The sequence below is a fragment of the Aspergillus piperis genome (assembly GCF_003184755.1).
Source record: "Aspergillus piperis CBS 112811 unplaced genomic scaffold BO85scaffold_11, whole genome shotgun sequence".
Classification (NCBI taxonomy): Eukaryota; Fungi; Ascomycota; class Eurotiomycetes; order Eurotiales; family Aspergillaceae; genus Aspergillus; species Aspergillus piperis.
The window spans coordinates 505,350-528,003 of NW_020291601.1; the positions used below are offsets into that span (position 1 = coordinate 505,350).

The 22,654-nt window shown below is 51.3% G+C and overlaps 5 protein-coding genes across 5 annotated transcripts; 1 reads left to right on the forward strand and 4 right to left on the reverse strand.

The window, feature by feature from the left end:
- Positions 1-495: 495 nt before the first annotated feature.
- On the forward strand, positions 496-1,531 carry BO85DRAFT_496734 (terpenoid synthase; the record flags this gene model as incomplete). Its single annotated transcript, XM_025663965.1, has 1 exon — positions 496-1,531. The coding sequence occupies exon 1, from the start codon at positions 560-562 to the stop codon at positions 1,529-1,531; it is 972 nt and encodes a 323-aa protein (XP_025514698.1). The 5' UTR covers positions 496-559.
- Positions 1,532-5,301: 3,770 nt separating this feature from the next.
- BO85DRAFT_450162 (uncharacterized protein) lies at positions 5,302-7,275 on the reverse strand. Its single transcript, XM_025660310.1, has one exon. The coding sequence runs from the start codon at positions 6,865-6,867 to the stop codon at positions 5,491-5,493; it is 1,377 nt and encodes a 458-aa protein (XP_025514699.1). The 5' UTR covers positions 6,868-7,275; the 3' UTR covers positions 5,302-5,490.
- Positions 7,276-9,641: 2,366 nt separating this feature from the next.
- On the reverse strand, positions 9,642-12,769 carry BO85DRAFT_520884 (beta-glucosidase H). The gene is made up of 3 exons (XM_025665174.1): positions 12,295-12,769; positions 11,630-12,236; positions 9,642-11,575 (listed from the first exon to the last, which is right to left on the reverse strand). Exons 1-3 carry the CDS (start codon positions 12,362-12,364, stop codon positions 9,733-9,735), a joined length of 2,520 nt encoding a protein of 839 aa, XP_025514700.1. The 5' UTR covers positions 12,365-12,769; the 3' UTR covers positions 9,642-9,732.
- A 211-nt stretch (positions 12,770-12,980) lies between these two features.
- BO85DRAFT_450165 (putative THO complex component (Rlr1)) lies at positions 12,981-20,933 on the reverse strand. Its single transcript, XM_025660311.1, has 3 exons — positions 20,880-20,933; positions 15,783-20,780; positions 12,981-15,711 (listed from the first exon to the last, which is right to left on the reverse strand). The coding sequence occupies exons 2-3, from the start codon at positions 20,594-20,596 to the stop codon at positions 13,281-13,283; spliced, it is 7,245 nt and encodes a 2,414-aa protein (XP_025514701.1). The 5' UTR covers positions 20,597-20,780; positions 20,880-20,933; the 3' UTR covers positions 12,981-13,280.
- Positions 20,934-21,205: 272 nt separating this feature from the next.
- BO85DRAFT_450167 (putative nucleoside-diphosphate-sugar epimerase) lies at positions 21,206-22,628 on the reverse strand. Its single transcript, XM_025660312.1, has 3 exons — positions 22,423-22,628; positions 22,149-22,354; positions 21,206-22,079 (listed from the first exon to the last, which is right to left on the reverse strand). The coding sequence occupies exons 1-3, from the start codon at positions 22,443-22,445 to the stop codon at positions 21,280-21,282; spliced, it is 1,029 nt and encodes a 342-aa protein (XP_025514702.1). The 5' UTR covers positions 22,446-22,628; the 3' UTR covers positions 21,206-21,279.
- Between the last annotated feature and the right edge of the window lie 26 nt (positions 22,629-22,654).

Below are 22,654 nucleotides of genomic sequence, written 5' to 3' on the forward strand. Positions count from 1 at the left end.
TGTACTGGGTTTCGTAGGGCATGAGATGAGCTCGAAGTTGGGATGCCATGAAAATAAACTTCCGTTGATCTGATGTTCCGGGATCATCCCTGTGCTACTTACGATTCCAGGTCACACATGTGGCACGTGCAGGCAGATCAAACTAATAAGAACCAATGACCAGTGTGTATTATAGCATTGGCCAACATCCTTTGAAGACTAACGCAACGTGAGATGTGACATGCCAGTTAGGGCATAGTGTGAACCGATCTTCCGTTGTCTCACACCGTTCACATTAGGGTGCCGAAGCCGGTGTGCTCAAGGCAGCGTGCCCACATGTTCCTTCTCTTTCCGTATTTGCGTCCATTTCTAGATTTGTGTGCAAGAAATGTATTTGTCGGTCTTATCTGTTAACATGGATAGCATTCACCAAATGACACTCGATGTGAATCATGACTGCTGAACCAAGGAGCTGTGGTTGTCCATAAATAATGACTTGTAGCCCATGAACCATCTCAGCATCATAACCATTATTCTCACACAAATCCCTTCAGAAAGTCCACTTCAGTACGCCCCAACAATGGGTCAACCCTTCTCTGTTAATCATAATTCTGCGGACCCTGCCACCAGTGATCCAGTCAGACTATTCTTTACTCTGGTATCCGCCTTCCTTCGAGAAGTCATCGTCACTATACCCGACGTCCCAGCCGATGATGCTTTCGACGGAGAAGTTTTCCTCCACTTCAGCCGTTGTGGAATGCCCTCAGAGGTCGTCTACAAGTATTCTAAAGGAGCGGCCTTTATGGCACGATGCTTCTACCCACACCTAGATCGTGACACCCAATTGTCCATCGGAGTCTGGACGTCATACATCTTCTCAATTGATGATCTCTGTGAGGGAGCCGAGTTCAGAGAGAACCTCAAGTATTACCGCGCATACCTCTTGGGAATCCACCAGCCACAGTGGGCCTACATTCGTGGCCTATTCTCAGCCTTGGAGGACCTCTGCACCCGCTACGACCCCTTTGTTGGTGACATGATCTTCAAGTCGTCAATGGATTACATCAGTGTGAACGTCTTCGAAGTAGAGCAGAAGGGACGTCTTAAGGTTGATCGCAATACCAGCATGTTTCCCGAATTCCTGCGGCAAAAGAGCGGAATCGGAGAGGCCTATGCATTCGCCAACTTCCCCAAAGGCAGCCTTGATGTTGCGTCTTACATTATCCTAATTCCTGATCTGGCAGCGATTGTGCCACAGCTCAATGATATTGTTTCCTTCTATAAGGAGTCGATCATCGGCGACGAGCAAGATACTAATTTGATGCTTGTATCTGAAGTCGAGGGCTGCTCTGCTACTGAAGCGTTGGAGATGACGGTTGACAAGTGTCTTCATAGTATTCGGAGATTACGTGCAGCCTGCTTGAGAGATGAGGACCTTCGAACTGTGGTGAATTCTTTTGTGGAGGGGTTTGCTTTGTATCATTTGAAATGGTCCCGTTATCATATGGATGACTTTGGGGACTTCCGCGAGTGGCTGTTGGAAGGTCAATGATTTTGGCGAATATAGTTAGAGCCGATGTATGAAATCGGTTCTACTATACATGGCTATCGTCAACTTGGCGAGATTAATACTAGATAAATGGCGGATATTGTTACTGTGGATTTGGCGGGACCTTGCAGGGTTTTCGATATTTGGATTAGTAGTTGGACCGTGTTGAACTTGGCGATCATGTTTCTAGTGTAATGAAAGAACTGTATTGTATTCGTCTAAGACATTTATGGCCAATGCATGAGTTCGGACTACAAAAATCACACTTTCTCTAGCCTCATGTTGTACTGACTTGCACAACTTACACAGCCGAGGGAGATATATGTTCCATGGCAAATCCGTGATTGATTCCAGACCTGGATAAACCGTTGATGCAATATAGCCCGTAAGACCTGACTGCCACCTCAAGTTTTCAGCTATATATTCTACTTATTCTAAGTTGACCACACATAATCTCGGAGTTATGCCATGTCGAATTGGAGCAGAGCATTGCAGCCAACTCGACAGTCTTCGGAGATCAGCACCGGAAGAACGTCCAGAAGTAACCGTGCCTATTCTTTTCCAAAACCCATCCCCCCTCTGTCCCCGAGCGAGCATATTACCAGGTTATTCCAGTGATGGCATGCCTGCCTCGGCTTATGCGCTCCAGTACATCTGACCTCGAAGGTAATCCCATATCCGCAGAATCCTTCGTGCCCGGCCCGCAGAGCTTGCCAAGCACCATCTTTCCTAGGACAGAGGATCAAACCCATAGTCTTGTGTGCGTTGTGAAAGAAGTCTTTCTGTTTTCCACTTCAGATAAAGATATTTTTACACAAATTTTGGACGCCTTCGTTAAAGCGGTCGTCCCAAGCAAGGGAACCAATATATGGATCACCAACTACAAAGCCCCAGGCCTGGCATCGAGAAACACGGTTTCCGACACACTACTAACCTGCACCACCAGATTATCAGCCAAGGCGGCATAGGTGACAACTTGTACGTTGTCGGAAAGGGCCCATTCGCTTACTGGATTGCTCCGCCTCAATGTAGCAAGCCACTTCCTTCAGCATGTGCTAAAGTACAGTTCCGCCCACCCCGGCGGCTTCTTCGGCGAGCTCGCCCTGCTATACAACGCTCGACGTGCCGCAACATAACCTCAAGCGAGCAGGATTGCCTCCTCTAGGCCCTCGACAGGGTATGCAATGCTATCAGATGTTATATGATCTGCTTGCTGTTGATAAGGTACTAATAAATTAAACCAAAGTACCTTCATTTCTACCCTGTAGTTTTTATAGTTCCGTCACGCCATGATCATCTTTCGAGAAGTACACACAAGGAAGAGAAGAAAAGAAAAGAAAAGAAAAGAAAAGAAAAAGAAAAAGAAACAGAGAAGTTGCACTTATCTGAGATCTCTTTCATTATAGCTTGGGCTCTGCTCCATACATTCTTCTACATAAATCCCTCGGCGGGCCTGGAATACTTCGGTTCTCCGGGAGTGGATCATAGCCCGGGTAACCATGTGGCCCGAACCGCACCCCAGACGATCGACGGAAATTAGTCTGGTTGGTCAGGGCGGTTCCCATGGACAATATGTAGTACGGAGAACAGATTTAGAATAAAGTTCGAAGCGAGTCAGTGGCCAGCTAAAAGCTCTTTAAGCTGAGCTGTACAGAGGTCCTTCTTCGAGTCACGAGATGTGCTGGGCAATTTCGCCTTGTTCTAAAATGCTTTACTTCTCTTGTGGTTAGATTACCGCACCATGTCACATTATTTGCAAAAATATCCACCCAAGGAAAGGCAATCTCAACGTGCAAGCGTTTAGCCGATAATGTATTGGCTGTTTCGCTGTCCATTATGTACGCTGTCAAGGAGTGTAACGCTTGTATATCAAATACATTCCCTTACCCTACTTGATTTGTCACTTCATCTATTGTTGAATGTTTATCTTCTCAATTTAGTCACTAATTCATTGTGAAACCCCCTCTTTCAAAAATACCGCCACATCCCTGCCATTTCATCGGCCCGCTCCGAATTATCATTAAAATTACCTGATAGTTCAGTGGATTTCCAAGTTGGAATCTTCCGATTTATGATTCATTCATCCACCTATATATTTCTCTCTCTCTCTCTCTCTCCCCCCCAATCTTTTTCTTTGATCCGTCAACGTCCTGCGCGGCTGTAGGGCATGACCATGCGATGTCTGATCTTCTGGGGGAAAAGAAAAAGGTAAAAAGAAAAAGAAAAAGAAAAAAAAGAACGGAATGGTTCATTTGCGTTCAGACGTAATACATATGTATTAAGTACCTGAATCTGTAATTATGAGTTCTGCAACTGACAGTTATTTAGTTCTTTGCTCATGGCACGTCGCCCTCTATCTATGTGAAACCGGGCCTATCGTGACTTGAACATCCACATAAACCTTCATGCATCCTGGCCAAACTTGAGACTTGAAGCATGTCGTGTCCTAATGCCACATTCTTTCTCATTATATATACTCCTTCCTATATTCAAACCCCGAGAAGACGCATGACCTCTGCGGTATATATGTCCGGTTGGCTGGTTTGTTCCTCTTCTTGTTTTCTTATATATGGAATGTCACTTTGCTTGCCCCTTTCGATCAGTCCGGGTATTCTGCGAAATCTTCACACGCGAGCTACTCGTTTGTGAAATTTTCAACACGCAATCTATCGTGGTCTTTGTTGGATCATCCATGGGCAAGATAAATGGCGTTGTACCGCTCCTCTCACGAAAGACCTTTTCCTGCCGGACTCGCTCCCTGCAATCATAATATCGTTTCGCAAGGAGTATTTTTCGAATATATCAGAGGAAAGGAATACGAATCTTCGATAGAAAGCCAAGGGTTCTGCCTATATCCTTTTAGCACTCAACCGTCGTATGAGGAAATCGACGATGAGGACAAAATCCATGATATACTCTATGCTGAGGTCAAGGAAGTATTACGAAGGCTGACAGGAGCGTCAATCGTTCATATCTGGTCGCATGTGGTAACTTAGCGTCATACCCCACCCAAGAACGACAATCATATGTCTGACATCTGACATCTCCAAGGTCCGTGAAAAACAAGCAGATGGTATCAAGCCGAGTGAAATAGCTCACATCGGTAAGAACACTTAACCAGAGCCCCAAGACCTTACTTTTGACCTTCGCTTCCCAGACATGGCGTCAAGAATTGTTTCGACAGTACTGTACAAAGCCCGATTCGAACATTGCGCCATCGGCGAAATATGAGTTCTATAAGTATATAATCCATCTACATGCCGTTCGTGGTACACCCGGCTGACTGACATATCTCATCCGTGGCCTTTGGTTGCCGTTACTTCAGGTGAAGAATTATCCTTTAGCCTTTTGCGAACCGAGTTCCGTGGATCCGGATGATATACTTCCTGTGATATCACGGTAATGTCGTTCCCGGCCAGAACTGCTTATTGCAACACAGCAAGTCCCAAAAGTGGTGTTATAAAAGCAACCAACAGCCGTCTGAGGCTTGGATCTTCTATCAAGGGGGTAACAGATTCGATGACAAACCAGGTATACCAGCGTCATTTGTCTCACATGATTCAATAGCTGTCGCTAATCTAGTAATGGTTTTCGACAAAGGTGTCCCACATGCCTCGTTCCGCTTAGATGGAAGTGATGCTCCACGACAGAGTATTGAATTCAAAGCCATGGTCTTTTTGAAAATTTCGACGCTACTTTTTGGGCCATGCTACTTTTTGGGCGACTATTAAGGTGATGGGAATTTGGCACTTTGGAGGATTTTGAATATTATGCTTCTTAAAAGAATGATTTATATTGATGAACTAAACGAAGGACTTATGAGGGATTGCGGGAAGGGGCAGTCCTTGCTCCAAGTAGGTAGAGAAAACCGGACCACGACTGATCTCAATGACCATTTCGCTGGTAGTCGACACTCGTAGCACTGGAAGGTATTCCCCAGAAAGAGGTGAAAGAAAAAGATTTCAAAGCTTGGATGGCACCAAAGGATCGGCTCTAATCTGGTCGCTAGCAAGGCTGTTTTCGGCTTCGTTTGGAGCGACCGCTGTAATATTCCGACCATCCTCACATTCCTTACTCTTCTTCGTACGGGACTTTTGCTCATGATAGCGCCGCAGCTCTTCCTCCCTACTCATTGGCTCAGCCTTAAGATCGTGAAACCAATCGTCATTGGGTATAATTCCCTCATATTCCAGTGGCATGATCCTCGAGTTTCTGTCATATGGCAAGTCTTTTTGCTCCCAGAATACTCGTTCCTGGCGCCGCAGCTCTTCAGCTTCCGACTCGCTCAGTTCCAGTCGTGTAGCAAACGGTGGCAGATAAGATGGATCTGTAGCGTAAGCCTGCCAGTCTGTAAGTCGGAAGTCTTGTTCCATTTGCCAGACACCACGGGGCAATAAACTCCCTTGATTGAGTTTGTAATAACTGTCTAACTGGGCTCGGTGCTCGCGCCGCATTCTGTCAGCTTTGGTCTCGCTTGGACAAAGCTGGGTATCCGGCTCGTTTTCTGATGGCTGAGGCAGATGGTTGTCGGGCTTGGTTTCTTCTTTTACTGGGGTTGTCGATTCGTCCGCCGCTTCATTTTTACTTGTCTGCTCGGTTTTCAGATCGGCCAACCATCCCTCGTCCGGTATCAGGCAGCAGGACATCATATCCTCCTGTTCTAACCTCCACCACTCTCGTTCCTGGCGCTGTAGCTCTTCGGCTTCGGCTTCGCTCAGTTCCAGTTCTGTGCCTACTGGTGGCTGATAAGATGGATCTGTAGCGCAAGCCTGCCAGTCTGTAAGTCGGAAGTCTTGTTCCAATTGCCAGATATCGCGCGGCATTAGCTTCTTGGGACTCCGTTTGATATAATCATCCAACTGGGCCCGTCGCTCGCGCCGCAGTCTGTCGGCTTTAGTTTCGCTTGGGTCTGGTTCGGGGGAATTCGACTCGTCTTCCGATGACTCGGACAGCTCGTCGTCGGCGGGCTTGGTTTCGTCTTTTGCTGGGGCTGTCGATTCATCCGCTTCTTCATCTGCTCGTTTGTCCGTCTTGTTGTCATCGTTGGGGCTTGGAGACGGGTCGTTGTTGAGCCCAGTTGCCTCCTTTGCTTGGATCCTCGGTTCATCCGCTTCTTCGTTCGTCTTGTTGTCGTTGTCGGGGCTCGAAGACGAGTCGGTGGGAGGATCGTCGAGAGGAGGAGAGCAGTCTGGCTGATGGGACTGTTTCTCAGCTCCAGTGGGATCGTTTGCGGTAGTGTGCAAATTGTCCTTCATTAGCTGGCACAGCTTCTCTTCAACTTCCCTTGGGTCATTGGTCGATGACTGATGCTGATGCTCATCGTTCTTGATGGAAGCCATTGCTGTAAGCAGGGGCCTGGATGGCAGTGCGTTGTAGTTGCTGGAAGGGAGGAGAAGGTTGCTTTTGGTGAGATGAGAGACAGATCTGTGGATGATCTTTCGCAGGGAGCTGAGAGACTGAAAGAAGAACCAGGTGGCTTTGAGAAACCGATTGTTTCTGCATCTATTCTCCAACTCATTGTCTGGATAATGAGGGGGTATTTATATCTGATGAATAGCTTCATCTGCCCCTGATCAAGGGGACTGTACCCGACCGCGTGAAGGCATCTTCCTTGTTGTCGGCCATATGGGCGATATCACAAGCGAATTGTATCGAGGAATAGCAGAGATCATCTCTTCAAGAGTGTTACGATGGGGGAATACCAAGATAGAAGTCGTGATGGTTGTCAAAATGAGGGTATTGGTGTGGGTTGACCAGGGAAGAGCCCTCCAAAATGCCTCGGTCGGGATTGGAACAACAACAGCAACAGCAGTGGCACAGGCACTGGCAGCAAAGTAATAGGAATACGGTATGTACAGCAGCGTTGCACCTGGAGCAAACGGGAATAACAACTCGGTCTAGATCCAAATATTATACTAATGCCAGTCTCAGGTGAAGAGCGGTATACTCCGTGCGACTGTAATCGTTTGCTCCCAACAAGTCTTGTTTGGAACGGAGCCCCAAGCTATTGCAGAGTTACTTAGACTCATGCGCTCTACCTACCTCAGAGATGCAACTTTACGGTGACTTCCATGACACTGTCACTGCAAGGGTTCTTCCTTCATTCTATGATTACATGGAGATAACTATGGATGCTCTAGACTGTCTGACCCTAGGTCATCTCCATCAAAGACTTCTCCTGACGGATACCTCCTACACAAAAGCCATCAAATGACTCATACAATAATACATCTTGTTATGTTGTACCTGGAACAAACAAAGCGCAGGGCATGATCATCATGTGATTGTCAGACTGATCTTGCGAGTGATTTGGTATCCTTCATGTTCATTTGGCCCTTTACTAGTGCCTACAAGCAGCTAATACGTTTGGCATGGTTTCCAATCGTCGCAGTTACAATCAATCTATTGCTGCTCGCCTCCTGATACTACCTCTGGTCGATTCGCTTCTTCCTTCGACTCCTCGCGCTGTATTTGCCAGGCTCCTTGTCGGTTTCCCTCTTATCCCCTGTCACTACTACATTCGAATGAAGTCTTCGGGTCTGCACAATGCTTACAGCCAAGTGGGAGACATGTGACGCCCAAGGCCAACGATATCTCTGTGGGCAGGCTTCAGGTAACATATCTTCGATGCGAAGTGCAGACGTCAAAGGTTGATGATTTGGCAAGGAGATGGGTCCCAGAGCTCAGCGCCAAACCGGCCACTCCTACTCGTAACCTTCGTCGCTTTCAGTCACCACATTGACAAGACTGTGGGGAAATCGTTTGAATGTACGAGTTTGGTACTTTGTCGATAACGATCAACGCTAATCCACACATCATACGGCTGGAACATCCAACAAATGAGGCAACGGACACTTCCAATCTCGAGACCTTCCAACAATATGAAGCACTTCGAATGCGGGCAGACTTTGACAGCAACGGCAGCACCGTGCATAGCGACAGCGTCATTGTAGGATCCAAGAACCCAGGCAGCGTCATAATTGGAAGCACGTCCACTCAAAGTTCCTGGTCTGGTCGCAAAGAAACAAGTGCGGAGACCTATATGGAAGTATACCATCCTACACTTGGGGATCTGAGAGCACTGATGAATACATTCCGCAATATTGAGGTAGGGGGAATTCCTTCCAAGGTCATTGTTCGCACCCATTCCAGAACGGGTATCTATGTAATGTTTGTGGAGATCAAGAAAGGCACCGAAAGTGCATAACAAGTGCATACAGAGGGGATGTTCATACATCTTTCAGAGTGCAGCTCCCATCTTCTGCTCTCATAGCTAAAGACGTTTTCATCATTTCGAGGACCTGATGGAGGTGGGTGTCAGCATACAAAGGTATCTTCCCGTCTTCGACCACTATATCTATGAGAGTAGTCACTCACAAACAGCATCAATCAATCCAGTTCCTGAACCGCCGTCGTTGCTATCATTTTCACCTCCCTCGTCATCCCCTCCATCTCCTTCCTCGCCACCACTGGAGGCCTGACAAGCTTCCAAATCTTTCTTCAACTGCTCCATCTCCCTCTGTAAACCACTGACTTTATCCTTTAACCCACCCACCAAGTTAATCTCCTCCTTACAATCAACCGAATCCAAAGGCAAAACCTTCCGATACGACATCCACAGCACACGATCTATATCTTCAAGTACCGGCTCAGTAGCCCCCAAATAGAGGAAAAATGGAGCCCCGTGGTTCGCCGGTTGCGCACTGTATATCCTCCATTTTCAGGTAGAGCGTGCTATACAGATATGGTTGCAGGCTTCAGGATCCATAGCTGCAGGGTAGTTCTCCAGCAGATTCCCGTTCTCAGGCGCTGCCGCATACATATGCGACAGATAGTCCCTGATCTATTTGCATATCATGTCCATGTTTGGAGGAACAGAATTTGTCAAGATATCCTGGGACCGTTTTGAATAGATGAAAGTGCCGTAAAGGCGAGGTATGTAGGGGTGATGAAGTAGGTCTTGGGAGACAATATAAGGAGAATTCTACGTACAGACTGAGATGTAGTCAGACAAAGCAAAATGTTAGCAATCAATGTTGCTATCATATAGTTGTTACTGTCATCCCATTTATGTCGTGTTCATCTACATCTTGTCTACTCATCTCTGTAAATAGAAGAATCCAATTCCATTCATGGCCATCACATCATCATCAACCATAAACCATATACATACTATCCAAGTCATGAACTAAGATACGGCATACCTACAATCCAACCCAGTACCTCGTCCTCTCAACTCCAAATTCCCCCCTCAACTCTCCCTCCCCAGTTCCTGTGACCAACACCCCGTATGTTCCCTTCTCCGACGCCCATTTCTCGCGCTGCTCATCCCACCAACTCGTCGCCAATTTCTTCTCCACCACTATCTCAACCTGTTTCTCCTCCCCAGGCTGGAGGAACACCTTTGTGAACCCCTTCAGTTCGCGGACGGGACGGTTCACCTCTGTCTTTGGGGGAAGGACCCACAGCTGGACGATCTCTGCGCCGGCGACGGTGCCTGTGTTCTTTACTTGGACCGTGGCTGTGATGGGCTCTCCGTCGGTGAGGGTGCTCTTCTCCGGTGAGGTAGTGAGCTTCAGATCACTCCGGGAGAAAGTGGTGTAGGATAGGCCGTGGCCGAAGGGGAAGAGGGGTTTCACGTTTGTCTTCTCGTAGTACCTATATCCGACGTAGATGTCTTCGCCGTAGAGAACGCGGCCTCGCTCGGAGCGGAAGTTAAGATAACTAGGGTTATCCTGTAAGCGGACGGGGAAAGTCACGGGGAGCTTGGCGGACGGGTTGACGTCTCCGAAGAGGACGTCCGCAATGCCGTTGCCGCATTCGTTTCCGCCGAACCAGGCGTGGACGAGCGCTTTGGCTTTGTGGACCCATGGCATGGTGACAGGGGTACCGGACTGGAGACACACGACTGTGTTGTCGGGGTTGGCGTCGAGGACGCGAGAGATCAATTCATCGGTTCCAGGAGGAAGGTCCATATGTTCGCGGTCATTGCCTTCGGTTTCCCACTCGCTAGTGAGACCGGCGAAGATGATGACTTGGGAGGCTTGGCTGGCTTGGGAGACGGCGTTTGAGATCAGTTCTTCTTGGCTGACCTGGCGGGCGGCGCCGAAGCGGAATCCGCCGGGTCCGAAGATGACAATGCCCCGGGTGTCGAGGTCGGAGGTGGGGGCGCTGCCGAATTCGAGGACTACTTTGTAGGTTTGGCCTGCGTTGAGGTGCTTAGAGCCGCGTTCTTCGACGGTGGCGTTGCCGAAGAAGGCGGTGCCTTGGCGTTGGTTCTTGGTGTTGTCGACGACGGTTTCGTTGTCGATTAGGAGACGACCGGTGCCGACTACAGTGACGCCGAAGTCGTAGACGCCGGATTCAGTGGGGGTGAAGTAGCCTTCCATGTCGACGTAGAAAGTGAGGGAGTGGATCTTGGGGTTGACGTAGTCCATGAGAAAGCCGCTGGAGCGGAGGAGATGGAGCTCGTCGACGAGGGTGCGGTTCTCGTGGGAAGGAGGCTCGTTGTAGACACGGAAAGTGAACCCTGGTTTACCATCCTGGGTTTTGAGCAAAGGACCGAGGAGAGGAAGTTCTTTGTGGGAGTAGACGCCTTGTGAGAATTGAACTTCGGAGGTGGCTTTGGCGGCGACGCCATCGAAGGGCGAGACGGTGTAGTAGGGGTCAAGGGAGGCAGAGCCGCCGCCACAGTAGGCGGCGATTTGGGCATTTGGTCCGATGACCAGGACCGGCTTGTCTTTGCGGAGGGGAAGAATGTTATCTTCATTTTTCATAAGCACGACGGCTTCAGCAGCGGCGCGGCGGAGAAGCTCCCGGTCTTGGGGCCGGTTAAGGGCTTTTTCGGGGGCGTGCTCGGGGATGCCCAGAGGCTCAACCCAGTTGATGAGGTTAAGGATATTGCGGACACGGTCGTCCAGAACGAATTCTGGTACCTTGTTGGACGACACAGCGTGCGCCAGGGCAGAGCCACGCCAGCGTGTCTTGCCGGGCATTTCGAGGTCCAGACCAGCAGCAATAGCATCGGAGGTGCTGTAGGTTCCGAACCTGGGGCACTGTTAATATCCATGCTAGGCAGCTAGGTATAGAGATATTTCTTACCAATCACTCATAACTAGACCATCCCAATCCCACTCCTTCCGGAGTATATCAGTAATAAGCTCCTTATTCTCACTGACATGCGTGCCATTGACCTTATTATAGGCCGTCATAACACACGCAGTGGGACATATCCTCATAGCCAACTGAAACGGCAACAGGTATATCTCGCGCAGGGCACGCATAGTGACGATGCTGCTGACCGCCATACGCTCATGTTCCTGATCATTGCAGACAAAGTGCTTCAGCGTGGCAGCAACGCCCTTCTCCTGCAACCCCTTGCAGTAATTCCCAGCCAAAATTCCTGAAAGTACGCCATCCTCGGCGAAAGACTCGAAGCCTCGACCGCCGAGCGGAGAGCGCTGGATGTTGATGGTGGGACCGAGCACGATATGCGAGCCCTTAGCGATGGACTCGTCACCCATGAGCTGGCCCACCTCGTGCAGCAAATGGGCGTCCCACGTTGCTCCGAGGGCGGTGGCACAGGGGAAACAGGCGGCTGGGATTCCGTTGAAGAAGCGGGTGCCTCGCACGCCATTGGGACCATCGGACATGCGCAGAGCGGGGATGTTTAGTCGGGAAATTGAGGCAGTGTGCCAGAAGTCCACGCCTGTTGTAATGATTAGTGATCTTTTCTGATTTTAGTTCGGTTGTAGGGCGCTACTTGCCAGCCGTGAGAGCTACCTTTTCGCCCAGCGTGAGCTCTTCAATGGTCTTTTCCACGTCCAGACGTGCCATGGTGATGGAGACGGGGGGATGAGTTTATTGTAATTCGATAATTAGATGGACTGGCATTCGAGTCAACTGCAGGTTGTGCAGCAAAGTTTAGTCTGAGAGCCGGAGAATCGTCGGTAAAGGAACGGGAAGAGAGGGTTTGAAGTATAAATTTATCACAGATCAAACTGACTCGAGTCGAGGACTACTACTGAAACAAGTGGTTGGAGCGGGGCAGGCGAAGGAGTTCATATATCCGGAACTCAACGGTGCCTGGCACCCCGCCTGAATCATCCATGCATCCGAAGGCTGCAGAGTGGGATGGAATGCATCAGGGATCAACATCATGAATGGCGGATCGACGGGAGGAATGGCCGAAGGAGCAGCCACGAAATGCCCCGAAGATTACCCGCTTATTTTGGTCGGAGTGTCGGCCCGCCTGCCCTGTCGCCAGTTGGCCTTTCGTCTTGCAGATGGAACCGGGTATCCTGGCAGCCACCATCTTGCTTGCAGATGCAGATGCAGGGTCTGAAAGTCAACCACGTCGGACATTGTCCTACCCAGAAAAGCAAATCATCCCACTTACACCCTTGTCTGTCCCACGACTACTAATGCAGCCAGACTACGGACCGGAACTTAACTCTCGTAACGTGCAGCCAGCTGACTGCGAGTAGGTAGTAGCTGCTATGCGTCCGGGTATCCAATCAAGAACACAAATGGGGAATGGAGGAAAAATTGTATGATACAGGCCATGCGTGCACATAGATCAGAAAGTCCCAGGTAAACAGACGGAACGCAAAACACCGTCCAACAATGCTAGCAATAGAGTCGTGTAGTAGGTCAAAAGGAAATGGTAGATTCAATGAGAGACAAAAAAAGAGCAACATGCAATCACGCATCATTCCGCCGATACCAAAACCCTTGTATCTTCAGTCATCCTTCAAGCGCCACGTCGGGGCCGTTTGGATTCATTGCCCATCCGCATTCCTCCACGTCCACCACCATCGCCATGTCCTCCTTCATCCCCAGGTCGATTACGCTTGCGGTGAGGCCCACTAGGCGCCCCCTCGCGATGGTAGTCCCGTTCACGCGGACGATCCCGGTTACGGTCACGATCACGATCCCGCAGCTCGCGCCCACCTCCCCATCGTCGGTCATCCTCAGCACCAGCAAGCGGGGGCGGCGGAGGTGGTGGGGGACCTTGTCCGCCAAGAGAAGACGGAGGTCGAAGACGGCCTTCATGCTCCTGATTACTTGGGGCAATGTCCGAGCCCTCCTCCCGGTCACGCCGCCGCCGGTTGTCTTCACGTGCGCCAGGCCCACGTCGAGATGCCTCGCGAGACTCATACCGTTCTTCCCGAGGCCCTCCCGGTGCACCACCCGCATCGCTTCGGCGACTCCGTTCACGCTCGTAATCCCGGTTTCGGTCTCGATGCTCTTCCCGTCGACTGCTACTGCGTGATCCCTCCTCTTCGCCGCCACGCCGTTCCCGATCGCGGTCCCGTTCCCGTTCACGATCATGTGGGTGTGTGCCCGAAGAGAACCGCTGGCTTCGTCGGCTCTCCGCGCTGGACTCCTCCGCAGGCTCTCCTCGACTGCCTCCTGGTCGGCTGCGGGAAGGGCCATCTTCTTCACCGTAGGGAGCGCCAGAAGAGCGACCCGCCAGAAGATCGGGGCGACCTTGAGATGCTGAGCCACCGCGGCCACCATCCTCCTGCGCACCGGGAGTTGGAGGCCGGGCCGCTTGCGGTGATGGTGCGTTCATGGCACCAGACTGTCGATTGGCACCCCGTCCTCGAATCGTTGGACCAGGGCCACGGTCCGGCGGCCCACCGGATTGTTGGAGCATATTGTTGATGCCAGCAAACCGCTTGTCTCCCCGGCCACGTTCACCACCAAACCCGGGACCTGAAGGCGGGCCACGTGGCATGGCTGCGGGTCCAGAGGGTGGTCCTAGTCCACTGCGTGGACCAGATGGGGGAACAATCGACGCAGGAGATGACGCATGATGCGAGCGTTGACCGCCCCCGTATGAGTTGTCTTGGGGCTGCTGCTGCAAGACCTTCAACCTATCAGGGTGGATTCCGCTAGTGTCGAGTTTCTCGGGGCCTGGTGACGGGGGCCCTGTTGTGGTAGACTGATCTGGTGCGTTTCGTAAGCCTTGCCGGCCCGGGCCAGTAGGAGGCTGGCGTTCAGTCGGAGCCATTGCACCGGACGCAGGTGGTCCTTGAGAATGCTGTAACCCGGCGGCATTGCGGCCACCGCGCCCAGCATTGTTTCGTCCTCTCGGGCCTGACGGAACATCCGTAGGCGCCTCTGGTTGACGCAGTCGGCCATGATTCATGTCAATGCCGGTCACTGTATCTCGACTGTCAGCGCCATCCATGGAAGGACGCCCATACCGCTCACTTCGTGGCCCTGTGGGCATATCCTCGTTTCGTGCATGAGACTGAGCAAAATTGGCAGCACGACGATCATCGGCTGGGAACCGTTCCGGACGGCCCAATGGTTCCATTCTTGGAGGAGACAATGCTCGTGGTTGCAAATTTCGTCGGTCGTCTCTATCTTGTCGTCCGCTTTCGCCCCTTCGAAAACCTTCCGGGTGGTCGTCTATCATGCCGGCGCGATCAGGGTGCGTGGGAGGAACAGATCGTACATTTGCTGGTCCCTCCCGAACATCTGGCCGTAAACGGCCGGGGCGATCCGGCCAGTCCGCATCACGCGGCGGACGTCCATCCCGGTGAGGAAAGCTGCGGAATGGTTCATCCATGGGTTGCCTTGGGTAGTCCCTGTCAATTCGGGGGTAGGGTCTCACATCACCCATGGCCGGATCGAATGGCCGAGGATAGTCATGGTCCCCACCAAAGCGACCACCACGTGGATAGTCTTGATGTCTGTCCCGGCGGTCCTCTAAGAGATCAGGCCGAGGGGGTAACTTGTCTTCACGGTTGAATCGGTGTGGTCCCTGCGCTTGTGCTCGGGTGTTCTGCGCACTGGATGGTGCCCGTTCCGGTTCAGGGCGCTTCGGTACGTTTGCCGGTCTACCTGAGTCTGAGATTTTCGACGTAGCTTGCGATGCAGCGGGTGATGCTGGCGCCTGGGGCCGAGCAGGCAAATCTGCCTCTGGATGAGCCCCGCGAGCTGAAGTCACATCCTTCTCGCTTGATGTTTGCTCGCGATTGGCGGATGCTTGTGTTTCGGCAATTTGAGCCGCAGGCGAATCACGTTGAGACGGCGTAGCCTTTGTGTCCAAAGGCTTTTGTGCTGTCCGATCAGCCAGCGGGACATCGGCCATCTTTGCATCCTCTATCTCTCCATCTTCAACCTCGGCCTTCGTGGCACCCGAATCGGGTTTCGACTCTCCTTGCGACCTGTAGTTGCGTAAGATATCAGTATTTGGGATCAACACAGTAGAGTGATTTTTCCACCCCTGAAGACTTACCCGTTGGTGGTTGTAGGCTTGAACTCGACAGCACTAGCATTCAAGGGGATGGGTGTTGTAGACGTTGGACGTGGTGTGGTTGGTTTCGTTGCTGCACCTGGTCTGCCAGGAACTGGCGGGCTTGCACTCATGAACGCTTGAGGGAGCAGCCATTTCTTCTCACGCCGGTTGAGATCGCCAATCAGAGAAGCAGCCGGAATCTTGACATCATCTCGTTCGTCGTTCTGACTCAAGCTGTTCATGCTGGTTAACATGTCCCGGCCTATCCAGTTCACGGCGGGGAAGTTCTGCACAACAGCCTTCAACACGCTGATCGCGTTACGAATGTGCATGTACTCGCCACCGTTCAAGCACGTCTTCAGAGCTGAGGAGAAGAGGCGGTGCCACTTGTACAAAAGCCGACGGAAATCTTCGTACTCCAGATAAATGGCTGGCTTCCCATCCGAGTCAACATTCTTGGCGAACCCAGGAAGGTCTTTCTTGGTGCCAAACGCTTCCTTCTCGTAGACAGCCTTGTCGGCATGCCAACGACCGAGGTCGCGTAAGACCTCGTTCAAGAAACGACCCAGGTTATCTGCCTCTCTTGATGTGCACTGGAATATCAGCGCGGTAAGTCTTTGTTCCCTAAACAGCTGATCCAGAAGTCCGACGGTTCGAAAGTTTGGAGTTCCAGTTGTATGCAAGAATTTGAGCATCTTGAAGCAATAAAATGCATCAATGGGAGACAACAAGAGACGCGGTAGGAAGCATTGTTCAAGAAGGGCAACATTCAACGAATCGTGCTTCCCACGCATACCCGCAAACCAGCGATCCTTCTCCTTCTGTAGTTTGGTTCTTGTTTGCCCGTAGGCTTTCAAGTGGGCCTTGTTCTCTTCAAGTATCCGATCTTGGAGTTGCGTGAGCTGCTTCTTCTCTCGCTCTTTTCTCTGCGTCCCTGCCATGCTGATATCGGACCGATCGTTGCTGATGGCCATGACCTTCCTCTTCTGCCGATCAATTTCATCTTCATACGATTTCTGGGGTATATGCACGTCGTACAAAGACAGCTGCCAGAATGTCACATAGAACTGTAAGCCGACAACGCCCCATGTCTCGGGACTCAACACAGCTTTGACTTGGTCCTGGAGATCTTGCATGACGGGGTTCAAAGCAGGCGCATCGGCAGCGACAGGCCCAGTAGAGACTGTAGCAGCATTATTGTCGGTGTTGTTCACGGTCTCGGCTTTTTCGGCATCGACATCCATGGCATTCTCTGACGGCTGTTCGCCTTCAGTCACGGTCGCCTCCCCATCTTCCGTCGTTTCCATCTTGTCAGTTTCGGGCTTGGATGGAGATGTCTCTTCGCTCTCGCGACTGGAAACCAGTGCGACCGGAGTCTTTGATGATTCTTCATCCTGCATCGTCTTTTCTATATCTGCAACCTTTTTCGCAATACTCGGGCGCCGAATCCAAAACGCTACTTCGGGCTGGATGCCAAATTCGCTGATGAGGGAAGCTAAGTCGGGAACGAACGAATCAAACTCCTCGACTGACAAGTTACTGCGAAGCAGGTCCAGGTACTGAACAAGGATACGGTGAATCTCATCGAAGATGTTTCCCAGGAGCTTGAGCTCTGAAGCGCCTTCTGTTTCTCTGAAGACGCAGATGAGTCGTTCTTGGGCAATGGCAATGAGCAATTGTCCGGCAAGCTTTGAAACGGTGAGAGATTTCATGAGCCGTCTCGAGGTAGTCTTTGACTCGTGTCGCTTATCCAACAACTGCAAGATTGTCTGTGATTGTAAAAGTTCGCCACCTGCCATGGCCTGAATTTGCGCATCGTTGAAATTGTTGTCGGTGATAATTCCCGCCATAGAACTAATCATCTGTTCCAGGATGATCAAATCCGTTGAATTGTTCTGGCGAAGCTGATCCACAACGTACTGCAAGACCGGGGTTGGATCCATCACCGAATATCTCTTGAAAGTCCTTCCTGCAAATGTCGCCAAGGCGTTCAACCAACGACTAGTCAACAAGCCGCCTTCTTGAACGCGGCTTCGTCCCTTCTGGCCGAGCGAGCTGATCATGACCCACGTCAGGATATCGTACCCAAGATATGTGAAGTAGCGCGCACACTCCACAACAACTTCGATAAGATTCTCGTAAGACTCAATCTGATTGATGGCCACACTGATAACGATGCCCGGATTGGCGTAGGCAATCTTGGCCAACGCACGAGCCATAGGTCGAATATTCGTTTTGCTGAGCCTCTTGAGAACATCTTTCGTTTCCGCCTTCGCCTGATCAAATGCTGACTTGATGTCAGGAAGTCTGGACGTCTGGCCGGAATTCCACTCGGCATACATGTTGTACCGTATCTCTCTAGGGAAGAAGCTGATAAGGTCGAAAATTTCATTCACGACACCGGGATTCGCCTTCGTAAGACTGATCGACGGAACCAGGAGTCGTTTGCAAAGATCCTGCCAACGAGCTCTGTTCTCTGGCGAGTGATCTTTGCTCATGCTGTGCTTTCCGATCCTTGCAATTTTTGTTAATAAGCTTGGATCTTGGCCGATTTTATGACCAGACAGATTAAGGAATGATGAACACAATGCGAAGACGTCGTCAACAGTCTGGCAAATGGGAACATTGTCCGCCCAATCATCCCAATAAAATCTGTAGTCGGTTCCATCGTTCGTATCTTCTTTATCAAGCTGAGCCCACCGAAGAACTCTGCGTGGTGGCGCCTGCGTCAGTCGAATTTGTCCCTTTGGCACGCCAGACTGGTCATGATTGAGTATTTGCTTTTGCTCTTTGAGCGCGTCCACCGAGGGCAATGGGCGTAATGAAGAATAGACCTTGCCAAGACAGTGGTGCAGGATGCGGTGAATGAATTCAGGGAGTTCGGGATAGACATCCATAAGCCAGGGGAATTTGCTCAGGATAAAAAGAGACTCGGGGAGAGCTCCAATGGCGAGTAGGCTCTTGAGAAGCATCACTTTCTGGTCAGAGGGCTCAGGAAGCTCGTCCTCCTCCACCTTCACGCCTGTAGATTTGTCCGTTTCTTGGTCTTTTCCAGGAGTCGCTGATCGCGTCTCAGACTCGCGAATGCGTGGGATAGGTAGGGTGTCGTCTGAAAGAGCACCAGCCATCATCAAGGCATTGATGCCACCACCAGGCCGTGCTGCCCGTTCGCGATCAGCCTTCTCCTTCAGCTTCTCTTCTTTGAGAGCATCCATGGAGTCATCCGGCCTCCAGAGGTGCGGATACAGGTCACGTAGCGAAATGAAACCAACTTTGATCAATAGAGCCGCAAGGTAAATGAGGTTGTCCGGAAGAACATCAGATTTAGCGCGAGCGCGGGAGGAATAGAACCGAAGCTTGAAACCAAGTAACTGTGCTGCTACTCGACTGCCCTTGGGAGGTAGTGTACCGGTTTCCTCAATCCACTTCCGCATCTCCTTTTCCTCTTCCGAGAGACTGTTGCTTTCCGGGAGGATCCGTTGTAGCTCTTCTCTGGACACGGGCCGGCGACCGATTTCGAAGAAAGCACGGATTCCAATTTCCCTGACTCTATTCCAGAACTCGTGATCTCGTTGCTCGTTCGCTTTCATTGCTTCGAGGCGTTCTTCATCGGTTGTTACCCACCCAGAAGACCCAGGCAAGGCCCAGTTGGGTAGACCAGAATCACGGTTACCCGCATCGACTGTGCGGAAGGCATCCTCTTTCGGCCACCAGGAGCTAGCCCGCAGGAGCTTCACGAAAAAGCGGTACTGCTTTACAAGAACAGCAGCAAAAACATCGAGAGTAACATCAAGGACACGGCCTACATCCATATCAAACGCGCCAATCATCGCCTTCACCTTCTCAAATGTCTCTTCGACGACTTCGCTGGAGGGGGGCTCATTGTTACTCGTCGTAAAGAGCTCTGTAAGCAATTTTGAGTAACCTTCAGACTCTTCCCGCAGAAGGTTGTAGTTCGATTGCCGATAAAGGAGGTTCGTCTGCTTGCGAATACCCATGCGTGTGAACGTCTCTCGGACAAGTCCTAGGGATTGAAGGAGTTGAGTGTCGAGTTGGAGGCGCATGAGAGCGGGGTTGATCCTCGTAGAGAACACGAGCGGTCTCAGGGCACTATTTGAAGTGTCGGAATCGGTGAGGATAGATAAAGTGTCCAGGAATAAGGAGCGAGTGTCGAGGATGGCTTGGGTTTGTCCTTCATTCTGCATATCAACATCCTCAGCGGCAACATCTTCGCCAATGACATCCCTAACTACAGCTCCAGCTTCCTCCGGTGGCAGACGACCGTGTAGGGCGGACCGAATGAGTTCCTGGTATATCGAAGCAAGTGCGGCGGCATCTTGTGCGTCTCTCACTTGGATACCTTTTTCCACAAGATCCTTCTTTCCAGTCGTTGCCCACTCGTCGACGGCGTTCTGTGTAACATATTCGTAGTCGTAGGGTGGCGGGGGCCCGGCAGGAGGCTGAGGAGCCGACGCCTGAGCTATCGGCGCAGGTGCCGGCGTGGGAGTAGGCGCGGGAGATGGATTGATGTGTGACGGTGGTTGTGACGAGGAAATAGAAGGTGATGGAGGGGGCTTTTGGTGATCTGTTGTTGAAGGCACGCCGTTTGCCTGGCTCTGTTCTGAGACGTCTTTCGCGGGAGTTGTGCTGGGCGGGGACATGGCATTATCCCTCCGACCGGCAGGAGGGTTCTGACCATCGGTGCTGGGCCTTCGACCCATGCTATTCCTTCCACCCCGACTGGGTTGCCTTCGTAATCGACCACGCGCGTCAGAGTAATCGCGAGATTGCGGACCGTAGTTATGTTGCGACATGTTGAGATTGCCCGGTCGATGGGGCGATGGCCGTTGACCGTCGTTCCCTGAATCGCCAGACCACGATCTATCACCTCTCTTTCTCTTTCCTCCGGCACCTGAAGCCATGACAGCCCGATTGGAGCTAGAGTGCGCGGATAGAAAACCGATGTGTTCCCGACAGGTCGCAATTCATGCGGCGAGCCTAGATTTCCGAGGGTCAGCTTCCTTCACGTGGGACCACAGAGCCGCAATCGGTCGGAGAAATCGATGGGACGCGGTTAGGGGGACTAGTGGAAACAACCTGCTGTGGAAAACTCATACGGCGGAAGGAGGGAAAGGATGATGCTTGGGGAAGACACAAAGATCGCTGGTCGGATCAGAGAACGTAATGGCAGTGAATGCACGGGTAGCAGTAAAGGCGGCGGCGTCTACGGGCGGGTGTCGCGCCTCGATCGCTTAGTCTCGAGAGCTCCGCGCTAGGCTTTTTCGGTGTTACCCGCCTGAGGCATTTCCCTTCGTTCGCAAAACTCATTAATATTTGCTACTCGTTACAACCAATATACCACTCGGTTCTGAAGTAGAATCTATCGCTTCAATGGTAATGGTTCACACCTCACAAAATCTATATCGCATCTTGAACATTATCATGTCATTCATTATATCAATACGTCGTAGTTGGCTACATAAACTTCCGAGCTCCCTCACAGCAAGCCCAAAGCCTTGGCCTCAATGTCAACGATGTCAGGAATAAGCTCCTTCAGACTAGGGCGGTGGGGGTTCCAACCCAATAGCTTTCTACCACGGTAGGAAGTACCGCGAGAGCTGCTACCCCAGGCATACAGTCCAAACTGGTTGATCTCAGTAACCTGTTCATCGGTCAAGGGCTCAACCCCAGGGGACGGGATGAGCTTCTTCTCATAAGCCACCTGGGCCACCTGCTTCTGGATGTCACCCCAGCAGAAAGGACCGTTCTCTGCCAAGTAGTAACCCTTGTCGTTCCAAGTGGCCTTGCCACCGCCCGCAGCAGCAGCCTCACTCAGCAGAAGGTAAAGATCACTCAGATCCTGCACGTTAATTTGGTGCCAGATATTCTTACCCTCACCGACCTGCAGACCCTTCTTGCGCTTCAGGACAGCAGAAGCCAGCCAGTATGCCTGTACACTCTTCTGGTTGCAGGGTCCACGACCGGGTCCGTAGATGGTAGGCGGACAGACGATGGCAATCTTGACACTGTCAGGAGCACGCTTGCCAGCATTGATGACAATCTCATCGACATTGCGGTGGAACGAATCGGCCGGGAGGTTGAGGAGCTCATCCACACCATCCCAGTCATCATGCTGCTTGGCACGTTCCAGACCCCAGGTGTTGCTACGGAAGTCCTCCACGGTCAAGATGCCGGTTCCAGAAGTGTGGATCCACCACACTGGTCGGTCAGGGGTGTGGTGAGTGGCACCCTTCGCAATGGCTTCGGCGGCAGCGACATGATCACAGTCGGCACAGTCTAACCATGGCCCGTGAGTTATACATTTAAATTACAGAAGAGCACGTGAGCAGGGACTCGGGAACATACGGAGTACGATGTCAGCGTTCTTGACTTCCTCCTCGATGATATCGGCCGAGTCAAGGTCACCCAGTACAATCCTTACGTTAGGGTACTTGCTGGTGACTTGAGCGGCTTTGTCCTTGTTGCGCACCAAGACGGAGTACTGCCAGTCAGGATGAGCCTGGTAGACGTCGTAAAAGGTGTCTCCACCGATGTATCCAGTAACACCGGTGCTGCAATATACGAGGAGCATCGGTCAACAAGTGTACTAACATCTGTAAAAAGATAAGCGGAAACCTACAGGAAAACCTTTTGGGGAGCCATCTTGTCGTAGTAGTCGTAAGAAGGTTGGTATGAGAATGGATAAGGAATTGCTGGGGAAAGAGTGTTACTAGAAGTGGGGGAGGGGAGCTCGACTTTTATAGCTTGATCAAAACAAAGAGAGACCAACTGCCAGTTCCAGCTTAAGCTCCGCCGTGCTTTGAAATCAAGAGTGGGCAAGATGGATCCTCGCAGGTGTAAGAATCAATCAG

What these genes read in the sequence shown, in the direction of transcription:
- BO85DRAFT_450162 (XM_025660310.1), bottom strand. Translation starts at nt 6,867, where the DNA reads ATGGCTTCCATCAAGAACGATGAGCATCAGCATCAGTCATCGACCAAT.
- BO85DRAFT_520884 (XM_025665174.1), bottom strand. Translation starts at nt 12,364, where the DNA reads ATGGCACGTCTGGACGTGGAAAAGACCATTGAAGAGCTCACGCTGGGC. An exon ending in AAAGGTAGCTCTCACGGCTG is followed by an intron (nt 12,237 to 12,294) that starts GCAAGTAGCGCC and finishes TCATTACAACAG; the next exon opens with GCGTGGACTTCTGGCACACT. An exon ending in GGTCTAGTTATGAGTGATTG is followed by an intron (nt 11,576 to 11,629) that starts GTAAGAAATATC and finishes ACAGTGCCCCAG; the next exon opens with GTTCGGAACCTACAGCACCT.
- BO85DRAFT_450165 (XM_025660311.1), bottom strand. Translation starts at nt 20,596, where the DNA reads ATGTCGCAACATAACTACGGTCCGCAATCTCGCGATTACTCTGACGCG. An exon ending in AAGCCTACAACCACCAACGG is followed by an intron (nt 15,712 to 15,782) that starts GTAAGTCTTCAG and finishes ACGCAACTACAG; the next exon opens with GTCGCAAGGAGAGTCGAAAC.
- BO85DRAFT_450167 (XM_025660312.1), bottom strand. Translation starts at nt 22,445, where the DNA reads ATGGCTCCCCAAAAGGTTTTCCT. An exon ending in GCTCCCCAAAAGGTTTTCCT is followed by an intron (nt 22,355 to 22,422) that starts GTAGGTTTCCGC and finishes CGTATATTGCAG; the next exon opens with CACCGGTGTTACTGGATACA. An exon ending in GAACGCTGACATCGTACTCC is followed by an intron (nt 22,080 to 22,148) that starts GTATGTTCCCGA and finishes GGCCATGGTTAG; the next exon opens with ACTGTGCCGACTGTGATCAT.